This window comes from Ictidomys tridecemlineatus, chromosome 10 (genome assembly GCF_052094955.1).
Source record: "Ictidomys tridecemlineatus isolate mIctTri1 chromosome 10, mIctTri1.hap1, whole genome shotgun sequence".
Lineage (NCBI taxonomy): Eukaryota > Metazoa > Chordata > Mammalia > Rodentia > Sciuridae > Ictidomys > Ictidomys tridecemlineatus.
In genome coordinates, this window is record NC_135486.1 from 28,804,293 (window position 1) to 28,820,879 (window position 16,587).

The following is a 16,587-nucleotide window of genomic DNA, read 5'->3' on the forward strand; positions in this document are numbered from 1 at the left end:
TCTGACCACTGCTAATGTATCAGTGGCAACTCTCTGGAGTCCCATTGGATGGCTACTTAAAATGAATCTGTTAAAGTGAATTCTATTAATTTGACTTAAAAAATTCTAGGACCTCTTGATGTGATTTGGAGACAGCATATAATTTGAGCAGGAGAAAGAAAATTCTTCAGGCATGCCCCTTTGTCTTTCTTCGACCCCATTTTCCCACCTGAATACTGAATATAATGATATCAGTTCTAACTGGATAATGCAGAAAAACTCTTTAAAAAATTATGCAACATGTCAATGTCAGGCATTGGTGTTTTTTTCTTTGATTTTACTTTTTGGTTCTGGAGATTGAACCCAGAGGCACTTCACAACTGATCTACATCCCCAGCCCCTTTTTACTTTCTTTAATTTGAGGCAGGTTCTCCTTAAATAGCGTAGGGCCTCATTTAATTTTTGAGGTTGGCCTTTAACTTGTGATCCTCCTCCCTCAGCTATGAAGTTGCTGGGATGACAGAAATGAACCACCATGCCTGGCTTTTATAAATGCTAGGTCAATATCCAAACATGGGCACTGGATTTGGGTGGACAGCAAGGTTCTTGACTGGTATATATTACAACAGGAAGAGTGAACTGTTACAAATAGCCATGGAAATGGATCCATGGGCTCCCCATATTGAGACATACATGTGAACTCTACATGAGGCAGATGCGTATTTGTGACCGAAGATTATAGTTCCCTGGAGGGCAAGACATGAGTAAAATGCCCATTATAAGCCAGCATTTTTAATCTTCATGGTGATCCCGGTAAAGGAGAGAGTAGTTCTTGACCTATTTTTTTGGATAAGAAACAAGTTTAGAGAGTTGGTGGGGAAATCATCTAAATCATAACAGCAGATGCAGGTTAACGCCAAGAATAGGCGTGTGATGGTTCTGTCCAGGGTCTAGCACAATTAGGACTGTCAGTGAAAACCTGTGAAAAATAGTGGCAGTGTGCTCCTGTCTGCGAGAGTCCTGTGGACTGTCATCCTAATTTTTGTTTCTATAAATCCTCTCATTTTGGCAGCTTGCTAATGTTTATATGTGATTTCCAGCTCAGTTTAATGTGTCAACCTTTAGATCTGGCTATTTGGGGTCATCTCATGGGGTGTATGAGGACAGTCCCAGGCAACCGTGCCTCTCACAACCACTAGCTCTGTTCATGCCAGATGGACCAACCTAATGGAGTACCTCATTGATCACAAGTACTTGGAATGAGTATTTACGTTTCCCATCAAGTATTTGTCTAAACAAAAATAAGCATTTTCAGGAGGAGTGATGTAAATTCTGAGCATCAGTACCTTAGTGACGACTGGTGGAGATTTCTTTGCTTATAGTTGTTCTCTTATGTGAAAAATTTATGCGAAAACACAAAGGTAGTAAATAACTGCCCTCCCCCCTTTTTTTCTATTACAGGTTGATGACCAAATGAAGCTGCTTCAGAATTGCTGGAGTGAGCTCTTAATCCTCGACCACATTTACCGACAAGTGGTACATGGAAAGGAAGGATCCATTTTCCTGGTTACTGGGCAACAAGTGAGTGTAGAGACCAAAAAATAAAATAAAAATAAAGCGCATCTTTTTATTAAGCATGTTCAGCATGGCAGGAATTTAACTAGATCAGAAGCACTCTTGTGCTTTGAAAGGGAGAGATTGGCTGCCAATAATTTAGAAAAGATGACTTGGTGCACTCAGTTCCTGCTCTGATGATTACAGATAAACTTGTAAAAGCAAACATAATCATAAGCATTCTGCTGCTTCTAGTCTGCAGGGATGGAAAGTTCTGCTTCCAAGGGTCAGAACAATTGCTCAATCAAACTCGGTGATTAGTACTGTTTTGTTTTGTTTTTTCCTCGAGCTTCTACATTAGCCTACTATACTTGTGTGTTATTTAAAAACCTTATACATTGTAGGATCCTTACCTTTGTTGGAAGAGGCTGATTCAAACGTCACATATAGTTGAAATATTTGACATAAAGGCCAGCATGGGAAAGGGACAGGAGTTCCAGCTTTCAGGAGCCAGATGTCCAAGAACAATAGAAAGGAAAACATAACCATCAGGCTTTTTACCCTATTCTGAATAGCTATTTTTTCAAGCAAGAAGGAAATATTGAGCCCTGTGCAATGACACACTCCTGTAATCCCAGCTACTCAGGAGGCTGAGGCAGGAGAATTTAAGGGTCCAGGCCAGTCTTGGCAATTTTTGAGACCCTGTCAAATAAATAAATAAATAAATAAGGGCTACTGGTGTCGCTCAATGGAAGAGCACTTGCCTAGTATACCCAAGGCCCAGGTTCCATCCCCAGAATTGCAAATAAAATAAAAAGAAAGAGTACTTATTGAACATCCTACTTAGTTCTAGTCACTATTTTGAGGCTTTGACCTGTTTCCTGTCCTTGTGGAATTTTATGCCAAAGCAGGGAGAAGCTAATAATTAACAATAAATAATCACGATAAATCGGGAATGTTAGAGTTGAAAGTGTTATCAAAGTAAAGATCCCCTATCCCCACCAAATAAATAAATAAATAAATAAATAAATAAATAAAAGAAGAAGAAGAAGAAGCCAGTAGGTAAGGTGGAATGAACAAGCATCCATGCCATGGGTTGTGATGCTAAACAGAACGATTGTTTCAACCTTATTGAGAAGGTGACATTTGAGGGAACACTTAAAGGAAGAGAGAGGGGCTTGTAGATATCTGGGGAAAGAGAAACGGCCTTAGTGGACCTAATTCCAACTTGATAGGATATGGGCAAGTCCCTCCAGTGTCTTACCTTCCACTTAGAAACTGATGGATCAATAAAATAAGTCCACGGAACCCTGGTTCCTCCAGCCTGTAGATATACCTAGGCAGGACAGCAGCCCATCTTTCAGCCATGGTGACTTCAATACTCAGGCACCGTGATCTTTTACATCCCCATAAATGTTTATGTGCTGTGAAACCACAGCAGTGCATATCTGAAAATGAAAGGCTGTCTCCACACCATTTGCTGTATTATTAATAAATCACATGTTCCCAATCAAATTAAAGGCATCATGCACTACTTCAGTTTTTGCCAGTTGGATCAATTCAACCAGCTCCCTAGCTATTGGGTCCCCACTTTCTGTGCCTCCCAAGAGAAAAGCTTTCCAGAGAGGAAAATGCTCTGACTCCCTGTGCTTTTGGGTGTTTTTGTTTAGCACTTGTGTCTCGTGATCCAAGTCTTTGAAGGAAACGTACCCGTTTTCAGAGTCTAAACACAAGGTGTGCCTCCCACCTCCTGACCAACTGGGAGCTGCATTAGAAGGACAAGACTCGGCTCACAAAATGTAATTCGATTTCATTTCCTTCAGAGTTTCAAGAAATGAAATGGGTTTCATCCCTGCTCTTTAGAAATATTCCTTATTTCACATTTCATTCTGCCTTAAGTGCTGCCCCTGGTAAAGGTAATTACCATTTAAAAAGTAGAGAAAGTACATGTCTTGCCTTTCGGATTTTCAACACCCAGAAAAATCAAGGGATAAATAAAATCAGAGTCTATAGTCTGTAGTCTGTTATTTATGCCTTGTATGTGGCAATAGATCTGGAGGAAGGGTCTCCCTTAGCTAAAAAACAGTCTCCCTTGCACCTTTCCCTGCAGCCCATATTTTTCTGCTGCCCTGTTTGAAACATGTCAGAGTCTATCGAAGTTCTCCCCCTGTGCTTTTTCCTCCAGTCTAGGTGAATAGCCTAATGCTGCTTCATTATAATCACACAGTCTCGTTGATGGTTATTGGAAAAAAATATCTTCTCTTCTGTCATGGAATAGACTGGAAAAGGCATTTAGAACATGTCTGGGATTCCTTCAGTGATAGAGTAGAAAGCCACAGTGCTACCAAGGAAGACTTTTCTAGAGCACATACCTCATTTAACAGAATGAGAAGAAAGCCTCAATTTTTTCCCCCTTTTTTTAGTGGTAAGGATGGAACCTAGGGCCTCATGCATGATAAACTTAAACTACCACTAAGCTACATCTTCAGTCCTGAGAAAGAGATTTGAATTCAGAGTGACAAACACATATTTATTTTATATCCCCATAGTTCCTCCTATAATATCAAATATGGTAAGTACATGATAAATATGAACTAATTTCACTAAATGAGGACTATCCCATCTCTAACCTGAATGCTTAAATAAAACAAGTAGGACTCAAGACCCAGAGTATTCACCCTCCCCATTTCTACATTTCTAATTTCTCTTGTCCCCTGTCTTCCAACTAGTTCTCATGGATCAGAGACACCCACAATTCTTTCCCAACAATAAATCTCCTTTTCACTATGATAGACCACTTCCTACCCTTTGGCCCAGAGAGATAGGTGAAATTCCAAGTTCAATTTTCTTAAAATGGTATATATTTCCTAATGGCAAGAGAAGGGAAGCTAGATTTTTGTTAGAATAGCACCAATAACTGTAAAAATAAAATATCTTATGTGTACCAATTTTAAGAAGATGGTTTATACAATGATGGAAGGAAGGAAAGGAGTATAATAAGTGTCAGAGTAAAGTGATATTCTGGAGAAAAAAAAAGTATTTCAAAAAACATGGAAGAAACTGAAGGAAGGAAATAGAGAACCACATACACCATTGAGTTTGTATACACTATAGTGTATATTTATTGCAGAGTGCTTTTGGGGTATTAAAAAAGTGTGGGGGGGCAGGGCTCGGGTTGTGGCTCAGAAGTAGAGTGCTCACCTAGCATGCGTGATTCACTGGATTTGATCCTCAGCACCACATAAAAACAAAATAAAGATATTGTATCCACCTATAACTAAAACAAATATTTTTTAAATGTGTGCGTGCATTTGCATGCACACATGTGTGCAGAATACGCATATGCAGCCTGGGATGAAGGCAGAACAACTCGTGTTTATGTCTCCTGTCCAGAACTTACTAGCTCTGTCCTGTTGAGCAAACGCCTTTACTTATTCAAGCTTCATTGTTGTCTCTTGTCCAGTCAGGATTATAATGGTATCTCCATGAGAGAACTGCACTAGGAATCACCGGAAATAGTTCTGTAAAGTGCTGACATAAAAACTTTAAATTATCAAAACTAGTGTGAGGGTTGGGGGTGGGGCTCGGCAGTTAGAGCCCCTACCCAGCATGCAGGGGCCCCTGAGTTTGATCCTCCCCCCACAAGCCTCCCGGAAAGAAGAAAACTAAAACACTAGGCAGACATGAGGCTGATATTTATGAACACAATAATTGCAAGAATAAAATATTATCATCCCCTTTTTTGCAGTTAAAGAATTGAGGCCAAGGGAGGTGAAGTAGTTGATTCAAGGTCAAAACACAAATCATAAGAGGGAGAATAGAGATTCAGATCCAGGCAGGCTAGTGCCACAGTTTTTGTATGGTTTGGGGTTGTTATTGTTTTCAAGGTGGCAATCTCACCATGTTGCCTTGGATGTCCTCAAACTCCCCAGATGAAGTCATCCTCCTGCCTCAGTCTCCCCAGTAGCTGTGACTACAGATGCACATCACTGTGCCTGGCTTAGAATTTGTATTCCTAACCAACACATCATCCTATATATATATATATTTTTTTTTTCAATTCGTTGTTGATGGACCTTTATTTTATTCACTTATTTATATGTGATGCTAAGAATCAAACCCAGCACCTCACACATGCTAGGCAAGTGCTCTACTACTGAGCCACAACCCCAGCCCCCAGCCCACTTCTTTGGGTCATTCCCAGATGCTACAGAGCTTGCTTTCACCACGGGCGTTTAATTTGGTCTTTGTGAATAACTTTCATGCATAGCAGGCTTTATACGCCGAGAGTCATCAGTGGCACTTCCAAGCAAAACAAATTCATCTCCCTTTTATAGAAGCTAAATACACAAACATTTGTGTTCTTTATTTTGGAGGGTGGTGATTCAAACACATTGTAATATAGTAAATTTAAATTATCCAGAAGTAACTTTAATGTGATTACTACTTACTATGAAATTATTTCAGCATGAAGAAAAAAAAATTTTTTTTTCTTTTTTTGGTACTGGGGATTGAACCCAGGGACACTTAACCACTGAACCACATGCCAGCCCTATTTTTTTTGTATTTTATCTAGAGACAGGCTCTCGCTGAGTTGCATAGGGCCTCACTAAGTGGTGGAGGCTGACTTTGAATACTGTATCCTCCTGCCTCAGCCTCCTGAACTGCTGGGATTATAGGTGTGTGCCACTATGCCAGGCAAAAATATTATTCCTAATGCCACTGCCCTAAAATCATCATTTTTGTTAGAGTTCTCATTCAGTGTTTGAAAACTGTATGTGTGTGTGTAATAAGAGCTTTCCTTACTTTCTAAAATGAATTAAAATAATCCACCATGGAGACACATTGACCTAGTAGCACATATTTGTGTGGAGTGTGAACTTTAAAATAATGTAGAAGTCTGTGCCCATGATGTATTGCATCAAGGCCATGACACTGATATCACTGCAGGAAGGGGGGGGGGGTGCACAGAATGGCCTTATGCCCATAAAGCATGCAAAATTCCCCTACCAGCAACTTAGCTAACACCCATGTAACAGGTGAGGAAGGAATTTTTTAATTAAAAATATTTCTAGTAGTCTGATAGACAAAGGGAAGTCACATCTTTTGTGAGTGGAGAAAAATTCAACACAGCCCTAGAGTCAAAAGTGATAAGAAATGTGATCCCTCTATCTAATTAATGACTACAGGGACTGCCCTTTGCCTAGGGCCTGGCACTGTGCACTTTCACAGGTAAGCCCCATGACATGGACTCAGATAAGGTGCATTGAATTTCAGAGGAGGAAGTACGCAGGGAACCAGCCAGCCATTCAAAGTTGTCCGGATGATTCAGCTTCTATAAGGAAGCGCCTTGCCCCTAACACCAGGCTGTGAGATTATACTGTCCCCACAAATAAAGGAGAGACAACGAATTGCTGGATAAAACTTTAACTAAACTCGTACAACCTTTTCCAGCCTCACCCAGGAGAGAGTACACCCAAATCACTCATTATCAATTTTTAGGTTTGCATATGGAATTTTTCTCCTTTTTTCTTTCAATTTTTTTCCCAGTTTTCTTGTAATGATTACTTCTGGAACAATTGAAAATGTTTATTTTGAGTGTTTTAAGATTAGTAAATAGTAATATTATACACGCCTCAGTCCACGAGATCACAGCCAAAAGTCTTGCCACAAAGAAAATTCCAAACAGCAATTTCATGTCACCTTGAAGCTTGTATGTGATGTCTGTACATGGCTTTAGAGCAACACTCCTAGACAGACTGAGAGATGCAAGTCTCCAGGTGCTCCACAGCCCAATCTTTTGGCTTTTCCCTGCTGAAAAAATAATGTGGGGAACCTACCACAGCAGAGGAGTGGAGGGGAATGGAGATGTACCTCCATGGTAGAGGGCTTGGCTAGCAGGAGTAAGGCCCTGAGTTTAATCCCCAGAACCCTGATGGGAAGGAAAGACAGAAGGACAGAAGGAGGGCAGCGAGGGATTCTCAGGAGGAACTGCAGCTTGGAACCTGAAGAAAGAGGCAAATTAGAAAAAGGAGCACAACTTTCCTCTTAAGCCTGGTGACTAGTGAGTTTTCTTGTCGATTGTTGGCAGAATCCAGGTCTCTTGTGTGTATTCAGAACTGGAGTAACTGAAATAGCACCTCAGAGAGGGTCCAGGACATAACACCTGGTGCTGAACTCAGTATTCGTGTTTCCCACTAAGCTTTTTACTTAACCTTAAAGTTTGCTACTATATTTTAATTGCATCTTTTAATCACGCATGTATTTAACTTTATTAGACAAAAAGGAAGCAATGATCGCCAGTAATAATTGGCACTGTCAAATCAACAACCAATACATAGCATTAGCATTTTATGAGATGAATTCCTTCCTATTCAGTATTTTTAAAACACACACGTAATCCGTATATATGTAACATAAAATAGAATCGTTCAACATGGGGTCAGATTTGAGTATTTGCATATTGTAACTAATTAACAGCCACTGTAACCTCATCCTAAGGGAAATGTCTACTGTTACTATCTTTGACTGTTGTGTATCATATTAAAATGACAGGCATCGGACAACATTCAAGTCATCACAATTTTGGAGGTTAGAACTAAAAGCAATTTCGCTAAAACTGTTTCTATCTTCATGATAAATGAAATTTTATTCAACAGGGGCATCGGTTTAGAGTATTTTTTCAATATCTCCCTTGAATTTAATGGCACAAAGATTACATGTAAGAGAGCAATAAATTAATTTTACTAAGTACATAAAAGACAAGGCCAGCTGCTCGTGAAATGAGCACAAACTCTGCATTCAACAATGAAAATATAATTATGTTTGTAATAAAATATAAGGAAGTTGCAGATCTCTGTGCCGTTTCGGGGATAAATCACCCATCCTCCTTCAGAACTGTGCAATTTGATAAATTATCCTTGAAAGAAGTGTTATTGGAGCCCTCATTTAATAAGTATGTTTGAGCTTTCAAATTAGCATGTAAATAAATGTAGGGCAATAAAGTTGTTGGTATGCCAATTGATTTCCTGAGGTCCCTCTCAGTAGAGGTCTCTCACTAAATATATAATCCCAAGAAACAATTTAGATTCCTTTCAGTTATAATATATTTTCAAGTATGAATTTCTAGTATTTGAATTTAATTATTACAGATCTGCTGGAACTGTACATGCGTCAAAAATCTCATCAATCCATCTTTTTCCCCCCCTATAGGGTCCCACCATGTTACCCATGCTGGCCTTGAATTTTGATACTCCCACCTCAGCCTCCCAAGTAACTGGGATTACAGGCATGTGCCACTAGGCCCAGAATTAATCACATCTCAATAAAAATTAATTCATATTACATATTTGTACTTTATTTAACATGGTCTTCCTGGTTTAGGGCTTAAATAATGATTTCTATTAAAATATACTCTGACCAGGCATATTGACACATGCCATAATCCCAGCTATGCTTGAGGCTGAGGGAGGAGGATCATAAATTGGAGGCCAGCCCGGGCAACATACCAAGACCTTCAAAGCAAAAAGGGCTGAGGATGTAGATGGTTAGTAGGACACCCTGGGTTCAATCCCTAGCATTGACGAAACAACACCACACACACACACACACACACACACACACACACACACACACAGTACTTTGTATGTATTCTGCTACTGTCACAGAGCATTCAGTTAGTTCTTTGCCTAAATTGGTACTATTATTCCAACTATGATGATTTCTTACTAATCATAAAAGTGAGAGGCACCTTATCAGCATCTCTCTTAATGGCCTTGGTTGAAGATGAGGAGAGTAAGGGATGGAGATGTCGTCGGATTGGCCCAAGCCCTCTGTTTTCAGAGGGCAGCATTGACCCAGGTAGCGTCTTGTCTCAGGTTTCTTCTACCTCTCACCTCATGGCCTTCCACCTGCTGTTGATTCATCTAGCCCAGTTGTCTCTGTGGAAGTCCTATTACGGGTTAAGTGTCCTTTATCTGAAATGCTTGGAAACAGGAGTCATTTAGATTTCAGATTTTTTTTTTTTTAAGATTTTGGTATATTTGCATATCCTTAATGAGATATCTTGGGGCTAGGACCCCATCTAAACAGGAAATTCATTGGTTTCATACATACATAGCCTGAAGGTTATTTTATACAGTATTTTTAGTGACTTTGTGGTTTGGCTGCAACTCATCACGTACACTTTCCACTAATGGCGTCTCTTGGAATTCAAAGGGTTTCAGATTTTGGAGCATTTCAGACTTTAGATTTTTGGACGAGGGATACTCAGCCTATATTATTACCTAACCAAATAATTGTCAGGCATCATCACTTTGCACGCTAGGAAAATGTTCCCACTGTGGTCTATAGAGTTCGACAGCTTGTCCTGTCTTCCAGCCCTGGTACTGAACTTGTCTTTCCCACATTTGGAGTACTTAGGACAGATGCCCGCCCACGGATGGATACAGCAGGAGGACAGTTTGGTTGATGCAGGAGATTCCACACTTTAACTGTGGCTTTTTCATGCATAGTTGACTATCTATAAACTGATTGACACCTTTGGGGGTCATCTTTCCACTGACTCATAATTTTTCTCACTCTTGAAAAAGGTTTCTGTACACCTAGTATTCTCTAGTTAAACCTGAAAATTCAACTCATCATATTTACACAATAAAAAAAAAATCCATTCTGCCTTGTTTTTAATTGCAAATTCTACTCAAGGGACTAGTTCTCCTGCTTAGGAGGCAGCCCCGTGCCTTCTCCTAGAGAAGCAAGTGCAGTCAATTATGGTAATGAAATGTCAATAAATATAAAAATTTAATACAGTCTGCTCTGGGTGAGTGGCAGATGAGGACTTGCCTCCCAGACAAATTTGCTGCTGCTGCAAATATTAAATGCACCTAAAAGAGTATTTGGTTGCCTGAGAGCTCTTCAGGAAAACAAGGACTGGAGCTGCAGGTACCAACTGGGCTTTCCCATTATGCTGTAAAGGAAGCAGCACAGCTAGTACTTCCACTGACAGCCATCCCGACATCTTAACTTATTATAAATGGAGCTTCGCATGTCCCCATGAATAATCTAAGATCGGTGCCTTGCCATGCTTTTCTTTTTAACGAAACCAGGAATATGCTATTTCTGTTTTGTTCTTCCAGACGAGGGAATTATTCTTGCAAATAAGGTCACTGCTGTCTTTAGAGAGAGAGATGTATTCATTTGACGGCATCTAATGTGATCACCTGAAACTAGCAGGTTTATGTCATAGCTTTTAAGGAAGCAGCATGCTGGAATACTTTAAATGTGATTTTATTATTATTATTACTATCATTATTATTATTATTATTATTTTGTTATCCACAAGTATATAATCTTGAACTAGGATTATGTTCAAATGTGATCTCAAAATACAGAGAGAATGTGACTCAGCCTGTATTTTCTTCGTGTACTGGTCATTGTCATGGTGTACAGGTAGAATGCTGTATATGCAGTATATTTTTTTCTTTCAACTTGAGTTTAAATATTTTCTATGACAATATAACTTCCTAAGAGAAAGAAGGCATGTACACTTGTAAAATGCAGGCTGTCAAAACCTGTTTCCTACAAAGCTCATCAGCGCGATTAGATGTAACAGATTAATGGCGATTCATTTTATGATAATAGGCCGTGTCTCAAGCTACCTTCAAGGGGAAAGCCCTCTCTGGTATAAGTGTGTGTTGCAGTCTGATTTTACCCACGATGCTTAAGAATCTCAAGTGAAATGTGTGTTTCTGATCCTAACGTTCGTGAAAACTGTGTTGCAGGTGGACTATTCTATAATCGTGTCACAAGCCGGGGCCACCCTCAACAACCTCATGAGTCACGCACAGGAGCTAGTGGCAAAACTTCGCTCCCTACAGTTTGATCAGCGAGAGTTCGTGTGTCTGAAATTCTTGGTGCTCTTTAGTTTGGGTAAGCAATCCTTTTCTCATGCTAAACCACCAAATATGACTCAATGTTGCCCAAGGCCAAGTCAATATCTTTCTCTAACACTAAGATGATACCTTTCCATTCAAATCATGAAATCTTCCCACGTGAATATATATACATAGCCACAAAAATATATATTTCTACTTAATTCCTCCCCCTTTACTGAGAGGAGCAGAGATGCTAGTCAAAAGCCACAACAGAAGTCAAAGATGTGTGGTCTCAGATTTTTGCCATCTTCCTGCCGTTGAGCAATCCATGTGCCTTTCCTTTTGGCTCGGCTACCTATTGCTTCTTTTATTCTTCTAACATGTGGATAGTAATTAAAAGCCTGTTTTTTAAAATCTCTATCAGGATTAACGAGAGCATGTTTATAACCAGATGCTGCACTATGCAAGCATAAAGGATGACAGTTGTCAAGGGGAAAGATGCTTCTTTAGAAAGCTTTAGAGAAGAAAGATAACTAAGCAAGACAGATTAGCTAAATCAAGGTTCTCAGTGAGCCAGTTGAGAAAAATCACCACTGCTTGGAATAAAAAAAGGATTAAGGAGATGGATTTTTATTGACTTCAAAGGAACAGATTTTTCTGCCTGTCCCTTACTTGATTTCTGTATTTTGTTGGCTTAATAAAGCCAACTTAAATAAACTTTTTGCCAAGTCCATTTATTCTTCCCTGACAGACGGCTGAGGGAGGCAACTTCCCTCCAATAAAAAGAAAAAAAAAATGCCGAAATCAGATTTACCAACATGTGTTTTTTCTTTAGTCTTCAGTTATAAGATAGTTGTGAATTCATATCCCAAGAAATAGAACAATAAAACACACTGCGAAGTAAAACAGATGTGTCTGCTCTCCAAATTGGGCACTTTAGCCTTAAAATGCCTCTTGACAGCATCGCACAACTGTTGCTAATAAAGGAAGAGTTGGAAGTAGTGGAACCAGAGTTAATTTTTCACATGTAGTCTGCACTTAAACTACAAAGAGCATTTTCACATTTGGGAAAGTGCGATAAATATAGCGTATAGAAATGTTATTGAAAATTTAAAAAGACAACAGAATTTTATAGATGTCGTATTCAAAGGTTTATAATGCCCAGGCTGGACCCTGTGTGGTTTCTTTATTAACCACAATAAAGAGGAACATTCCAGTCAAGGAAGTTTGCATCTGTCACCCCAGAGCAGTTTTTAGAGAGTCAGGAGGAGAACATGAGTCTGCTTGCTGTCATCTCCCATGTTATTCAGTTTTATGACCAGATCTCAGTCTTGTCAACTAGTACATTTGATCAGTCATTAAACAGAAACTGGGGTAACACTTGAGTAAGAAATCTTATGGTGTCTCAGTGATAAAATATTTAGAAAGAGTCCTCTCACCTCCGTGGTATTTAAAATTAGTGGGGGAACTGCATTACATTTGATGATGTGCACATGAACCTTTTATTCTCACCCCATTTATCTTGCCTTAATCATTTTTCAAAATTATTATATTCTCTGTCTGTCAATAGGGAATGGGTCTAAATGGCTCTCAACCTGCGTCCCTTACAAATTATCTTCTTGAACCTCATCACATCCTCCTTCCTTGTTTGAGCATGCTGTTACACGGGGCAGGTGTAGGACACCAGGGAGGCACCACCTAAAGTGTGCTAAAACCCTAGTGATTTGTGTAAGGAAGACAGGATGGCATGGGTTTCAGGTCAAGGTAAATTGAGTTTGGGTCAAGAATTCATTTTTAAAGAAAGAGGAAAAGTGGAACTCATTGTAAAATACAGGTGGCTTTTAATTTATGAGTGGAAAACCTTTATTTCAACTTTATTGACTTATATAGATAATCAGCCTTTAGATTCCCAGGCCTGCCTCCAGACACCTATTCTACCTGTGATTGAGAATGAAATCATATAGGGTCACAGGTGAAAGCCCAGTCCAAGTCCAAGCCAGGTATCTGCTGACCCAGACCCTTATGAGTCGTGAGCCCCCTAAGCCTGAAGCCAGGTAAGTTCTGGTCCCAGCTCAACCTTGAGCTTCCTTCCTGCTGAAGAAAAATGAGGATTTGGGGGAATGATTAGAGGCCAGAGACATTGTAGAAAGAGGGCTACAGCAGTATTCTCATGTCAGAGATGAAATAGCCATTTCTTCGCCATTTCTTTATTGGTGCATTATAGTCGTACATAATGGTGGGATCCGTTATTACACATGATGTTGGCCAATATCACTCCCCAGTATTTTCCCTTTCCCTTCCCTCCCCCTCTCCCTGGTCCTTTTTCTCTACTGATCAACCTTTGATTTTCCTGAGATACCCCCCACCCACTTTTGGTTTTGTTTGTCCTTTCTAGCTTGCACTTATAAGGAGGAAAAACCTTGCTTGACATTATAAGTTTGTGTGTTATACCACTTAATGTTCTCTCCCACCCATTTTTCTGCAAATGACATAATTTCGTCCTTCTTTATGGCTGAATAAAACAACGTTTTACATATATCAGATTTTGAAGCAGCCTTTTCCAGATTGATTTGGTGAGAGGCGGTAGGGTGTGATCTGTGTAGGTGCAGTTCTAAGACCAAAAAAACGGTCAATTTGAAAACGTGAAGGCGAAAGAGAAGAACATGAGTTGGGCGAGCCAGGCATAGTGGGGCATGTCTGTAATGCCTGCTACTGGGGAGGCTAAGACAGGAGAATTGTAAAGCCAGGACTAAGCCTGCCTGGGCAACTTAGTCAGACCCTATCTCAAAATTTAAACAGGGTTGGGGATGCAGCTCAGTGGCAGAGCACTCACCTAGTGTGTGCAAGGCCTTGAGTTCAGTCCCCAGTGCTATAAAAAGATGAGTTGGGGGAACAATTAACAGATGAATATGGTATAAGGAAGGAGCAAATGCAGCTAGAGAGGTAAGCCAGAGGCTGGCACAGAAGAGGAGACTCCAGACACATTCAGCAAATTCCCATTGAGCCGTATCCATGTGCCGGACATTGAAGTAGCCACTGGGGTATAGTGTCAGCAAAAGTAGGTGTCATGGCTTTTATTCTGTAGGCAACTGGGAAGCAATGCAGAGCTGTTAAAACAGGGGTGAGGTGGGTAGTTTGGGTTGATTTGCTTTTCTTATAGCCATGTGCAAAGAGGTGGTTTTACCCCCTGGAGGTGGAAAGGAGATAACGAGTATAAACCAGTCATAAGTTGTCAGAGGTCATGACAGAGTTTAAATAAAGAGGTCTAGGGTGAGTCTTGAATTTCTGGGTGTTTAGTCCCAAGAATCAGTAGCTGATCATAGCTGTAATACATTCTTAAATCTTTCTAAGTTACCGTATTTTGTTGCCAAACTATGAGATAATATATTTTGCACCCATTGATAACTTGGCAGAAAAGGAAATATTCTAAGTTGGCCAGTTAAAATTGATGACCCAAGAGAAGCCAAAATAAAAGTTTTAATGTTCATACTACCACCTTCTTCTCTAACAAGGAGTCAAAGTGAATGATGAAAGTAAATTGACTGACTGTCACCCATCAGTGTAGAAATAAATCCTACAGAGTAAGTATAGGCGTTCACGAGCCTTGGTATCATGGATGCATTTTAGATGAGTAGAAATCCTATGAAATATTACCTTCCCAAGACAAGGACAGAAATGGAAAGCGGTCACTTGGTTTTTACCTGTGGTATCCTGAACAATGTCATTACAAGTTGAAGCCCATCAGGAATATTAATATAGCTTGGGTCCTCAAAGCAATAAGTGCCCAGAATTGCCAACTAAGTTGTTACTCTGGCCTAGAGAGTCCCCTAGCCTGGAGATTCAGTGGCTGAACATTGTGACTTTTGTTGTATCCCAGGTGGCAAAAGAAAGAAATAGAAACGTATGATATCCTATTCCCCTTAGTGAGTATCCTTGGATTTGTTGGAAACTATTCTCTTTGCAATACTTTGTAAGCACTTTTTATGTTTAGCAGCATTACAGAGACTGTTATTCTCTTTGAGGGTATTTACCAAACTTCAAAACTGGGTAATATTTACTTCAAGTCTCTTTGCTACTAAAAGAGTCTGTTCTGCTTTGTAAATGTTTCTGTGCTCCAATGCTTTAGAGTGAGGTCCCACTGAGGTTAGAAATTGTCCTTCATGTTTTCCTTGTACACCAGGTTTCTAGAACGTTCCTTGGTACATAGAAGGACCTAAAAAATATTTACTGATATGGTGCATGAATAACTAGACTTATTTAAACTCAGAGCAAAGCCTTTACCAAAATATTTGTGATTGGTAATAGGAGATTAATTTAGTCGAAAAGTCACAGCTCAAGTGCAGGTTAGTTCTCTGACACAACTTTTTTTTCAGAGGGCTCTCTAAAAAATGTCTTCTCAAAATTAAATCATTTCTGCTTTTTCCAGGTTAGGAGAGCAGATGTTTATTCATAAGCTCTTTTTGGAAAGCTAACTTTAGAAAGAAAGAATGTTAATGACGAAAGGTAGCTCTGTATGGCATGCATTTCTGTGGCAAGCAAATGCAAGACCAGAGACTTTCAGCTCCTGCTAAGGAAAGGTGGTCAAGGCCCAGTGTACGATTTCTCCACGGCATTAACAAGATCCCTGTTTCCAGTAAACCTCATGGAGAAAATCGTATCTTTGTTCATCATGGTAGTCCTTTGCTTCATGCCAAATTTTGATAATCTAGTTGAGGCCTTTGATTGTACCATCACATGACCTCAGCCAATGTCCCACGGAAGACAGTTTGTGCTCATCTCAGAGAACCACTCTGAAGATCCCGGCAGAAAGGCTATCTGCTGTTGGATGCCCTCACCTGCCTGCTGCCTGAGCCCTTTCTCAGGAGAATCACTGGGTAGGCAAAGAGCACCAATCACTGAATATGCAACGTAAGCGCCATCTGAGAGCTGTTTGCTTCCTCCCCAGGTCTGGTTTGGGCTAGTTTCAGACCACAACACCTCCATGTTGAAGAAGTTAGGCCCTATCTTAAATAGAAATGGCATCCGAGCTATTGCTACAGTGTCCCAGAATAAGCAGTATTTGTGTGACTTGATCAACAAGTTTGATGTGGACCAGAAGTTAAAATGGACCAGAAGGTTTTGAAAAACCTTTAAAATCATATTTGGGATGAGAAAAAATGAAGTATTGAAGGGCAAAGCAGAA

At 39.9% G+C, this 16,587-nt stretch overlaps 1 protein-coding gene across 4 annotated transcripts in view; it reads left to right on the forward strand.

Annotated features, from left to right (window-relative positions):
* Nr5a2 (nuclear receptor subfamily 5 group A member 2) overlaps window positions 1-16,587 on the forward strand; it is a 128,366-nt gene that overhangs the window by 74,001 nt on the left and 37,778 nt on the right. For all 4 annotated transcript variants that reach the window (XM_078022543.1, XM_078022545.1, XM_078022546.1 and 1 more), the window contains 2 exons: window positions 1,441-1,560; window positions 11,313-11,460. In XM_078022543.1, the coding sequence (XP_077878669.1) occupies window positions 1,441-1,560; window positions 11,313-11,460 (268 nt within the window). The remainder of the gene's footprint in view (window positions 1-1,440; window positions 1,561-11,312; window positions 11,461-16,587) is intronic.